The following is a 3908-nucleotide window of genomic DNA, read 5'->3' as shown; positions in this document are numbered from 1 at the left end:
GAGCCACCAAGAAGGAAGAAGCTGCATAAGCCCTCGCTGGTATAAATTCCCTACGGATAACCGGCATGAGGATACTTGATTCGCGGTAGCTACTAAGTTTCGTCTCTTGTCGAGTTACTCAAATTTTATAAATTAACTACAGACATGAAAGTACTCGTGAGTGTTACTATTTATTTTTAATCTAATAATTTTTTAAATAAATTTTTTAATTGTGTTTTTATTTAATTCATTACTAAATTTTTTTTTTTAAATATTACATTTACAGTTTGCATTTTTGGGTTTGGCGACAATCGTAAGCGCGCAATTGAAATATCCTCAATATAATCCAGATTACTATGGACGTCGGTACGCAATTCTTCGGCAAAACCACGATCAAAATATCGACGGTTCTTATGCCTACAGGTAATTTTTTTTTTTTTTTTTTTTTACAATATTATAAAAAAAAATTGTTTTTGTAATACGTCAATTTTATTGAGACATTGGACAGTCGCAGATCGGACATAAGATATAGTAATAATAATAATAATAATTATAGTAATGCTCGAAACAATAGTTAATTAATAACGTGTTCTCATGCAATAATCTAATCAATCTTTTCTTCCTGTTCGCGAGCATCATCGTCAAATAATAATGAAAATAATTAAATGCAGTATCATTGAATATTTAACCAGCTACTGTGTAAAAGACATGACACTAGTAAAGACAAATAGACGTAGAGTCATAGATTATTGCAATAGGTGTGAAAAACGTGAGCGAATGAGTTAAGTCTCGCGACGACTTGTTTGTCGCGTGTGATGAATGAACTGTCTTTCACTTTATCCATACAAACTGACTATTCTCATATAAATATCGCATACTCAAAGTGATTTATTGACTTGTTAACAATGTTTATTTGTTTAAATTATCTTGATATTAATTAAATTTTTTGTTTCGTTATTAAGATCTTGACTTTATTTTTTTTTAAATACTAATGTAAACTGAATTTTATCACGATCGGACTTTTTTATCATTTATGGTAACGTAAGTACTTGAATTAAGATTTTAAATTACGTGTCTACACTTATTCACAATACAGTCGTGTGTAAACAATTTTAAGGCGCGCGTCTGTGTTTACGGCGCTATAACACTAACAGGGTAAGACAAGAACGAGAATAAAAAATATAAAAATTGAGTAAAAGAAAAATTACATGCGAAAACTAAAATCAACACCTAGTGTGGAAATAATTAACATTGATGTTAATCATCCCGGGAATTACCGTATGTTGTTACGTAACCTACAATTAACTTCATTCACTAGCCGCTATTTTTGTCTATCTCAGTGTGTTTTTATTTTTACATATTCAAAATATTGCAATCAAATTTATTGCCTGCGAATTTTTTAATTATTATCCCCCATGAAAAAAATTTATAAAAAAAATATATGTTAAAATATAAAAAAATATATATATAAAAATACATAAAAAATATATAAATATGTATAAAAAGTATATTTTAAATAGCTAACTTTTGGCCGATTTTCGTATATATTTTATATATTTTTAATATATCTTTGAATATATAAAAAATACATGTATAAAAATATATAAAAAATATATTTTTTTTTTATATTTTGATAATTAGATTTTTTAAAGATTTAAAATATACTACTAATATATTTTTTTAATATTTTTATACATGTATTTTTTATATATTCTAAGATATATTAAAAATATATAAAATGTATACGAAAATCGGTCAAAAGTTAGCTATTTAAAATATATTTTTTATACATATTTTATATATATTTATATATTTTTAATATATTTTTTTTATATGAAAAATATATTTTTTTTATAAATTTTTTTCACGGGGGATATTAAAATTTAAATCATTGTCTTTATTTTTTATAAAAAAAAAGTTTAATGAATTTGAAAATCTCATTGATTAAAAAAACTACTTTCTAGTAAAAAAAAAAGTAAATTTATTCCGATTCCGAGACATTAAAAAAAACTATTTATCAAACTAATTTGTCAATGTTTAGAATAAAAATTTATCTGTGATTCAAATCTACCAAACAACTTTTCTTTCGAAAGTAACTTAATCATCATTGAATTTTACGATTTAAATAAAAATGAAAAATTTTTAAAGTGATATTTAACAAAAATAAATTAACTATTTGTGTAGTTACGACACGGAGAATGGTATATCTGTAGCAGAGCAAGGGAGCCGAAAAAACTTAGGCGTGGGAGGTGAGGCCGAAGTGGTAAGAGGTCAATACAGTTACACAGCACCAGACGGTACTCCGATCTTAGTGACTTACGTGGCGGATGAGAATGGATTTCAAGCAGCCGGTGCCCACCTGCCAACACCACCACCCATACCCATCGCTATTCAACGAGCCTTGGCCCACAATGCGGCCCATCCCGAAGAGGAAGAGCCGTACAACCGAAGATACTACGGCCAGAAAAAGTAATCCGTCGAAAATGAAATATAAAAAAAAATAAACTAAATAAAAAATAAAATAATAATAAGCAACAAACGACGACAGAGGCAACGACTTATTTCCCGTATAATTTCCGTACTACAATAAATTAAATTATTTTATTAATTGAAAAAAAAAAGTTTTATTCTGTAACATTTATTGATTGGGTTGTAATGAAATTTGTCAATTACGTCTACGGAAAAGTTGAATTAAGTATAATTCAAATTCAAATAACCCGGAACTGATGATTAAATAATTCAAAAGATTAATTTCGCAAGTGATTGTTTGTTTATTTACTGCACACCATTATTACTTATTTATTTAGTACTTTAGTTTGGCATGTCAGGTGTTACCCCACTTCCGTGTCTTATTTTTATTCTACACCCCAAAAATATTATTACAGTTTGTAGGAATAATTAAACGGATTAAAATCCTTTGAGGAAGTGACATAAAAAATATTTTTTTAACGGGTTTGAGTCCTGCTGATGAATACTCCAATCTATAGATGATCCATGAGACAAACAAATTAAAAAAAAAAAAACCAATTACTTCAGTACGGATAAAAGTACGGGAAACTTGTCTTAACGACTTTCTTTAACCGCGGATCGATATAATAATATATCTGATTTGTGGTTACTCTCAAAACATGAAGTAGTGAAGATAAGTGAATATTCACTGATTCAGGGCCAGTTTTTCAAACCGAGGTTATTTTTATCCGGGTTTTAATTATCATTGCTGGTATATCTGGTATATTATTAATATATATATATACTAGCAATATTAATTAAAACCCGGATAAAAATAAACTCGGGTTGAAAAACTGGCCCTCAAAGTGCAAATCGAACCGCTAATTCCAAAAAGTGTTTCGATTGGGACTCAGAATTAGTAAATATTCACTTATTTCACTAATTCATGTTTAGAGAGTAGATTTATACACTTTTCCATCACTATTATTCTCCGATACGCTTGCATATTTCCATCTTATAATAACGAGAAGACTTTTTGCGCATACATAACCCCATGCAATCATCTTCATGCTGTTGCACATAAATTAAAAAATTTTAACCTGCATATATATAGCATTTAATTAATGATATTGATAATATAAATTTACACGAATAACTAAATTATTAAAATTTTTATATTATTATCATTATTATTAGTTATTAGATGCTGGTATAAGGAAGACACTAAATTAAATAATTGGCTTTACATCCACTTGGAATGTAACTCGATTTATTTAAAGGAAGAGGAAGATCAAAATCACGCAGTTCAATCAATATTGCGGAAATAAATTTCCTTATGCTAATAACTATTAAAAAAAAAAAAACACAACCAGTACATAATGGTATATATTTAATAATTATAACAGACTATATTTTTTTACATTATAAAGTATACATGTTTCTTATTGTATGTAATAAATTAATAAATTAATAAATAATCA

At 27.3% G+C, this 3908-nt stretch overlaps 1 protein-coding gene across 1 annotated transcript; it reads left to right on the top strand.

The window, feature by feature from the left end:
- LOC130668132 (endocuticle structural glycoprotein SgAbd-2-like) lies at positions 1-3908 on the top strand. Its single transcript, XM_057470245.1, has 4 exons — positions 1-156; positions 266-402; positions 2164-2448; positions 3625-3908. Exons 1-4 carry the CDS (start codon positions 145-147, stop codon positions 3629-3631), a joined length of 441 nt encoding a protein of 146 aa, XP_057326228.1. The 5' UTR covers positions 1-144; the 3' UTR covers positions 3632-3908.

This window comes from Microplitis mediator, chromosome 5 (genome assembly GCF_029852145.1).
Source record: "Microplitis mediator isolate UGA2020A chromosome 5, iyMicMedi2.1, whole genome shotgun sequence".
Classification (NCBI taxonomy): domain Eukaryota; kingdom Metazoa; phylum Arthropoda; class Insecta; order Hymenoptera; family Braconidae; genus Microplitis; species Microplitis mediator.
The sequence above is the reverse complement of the archived record's forward strand: the minus strand, read 5'-3'. Positions and strand labels throughout refer to the sequence as shown.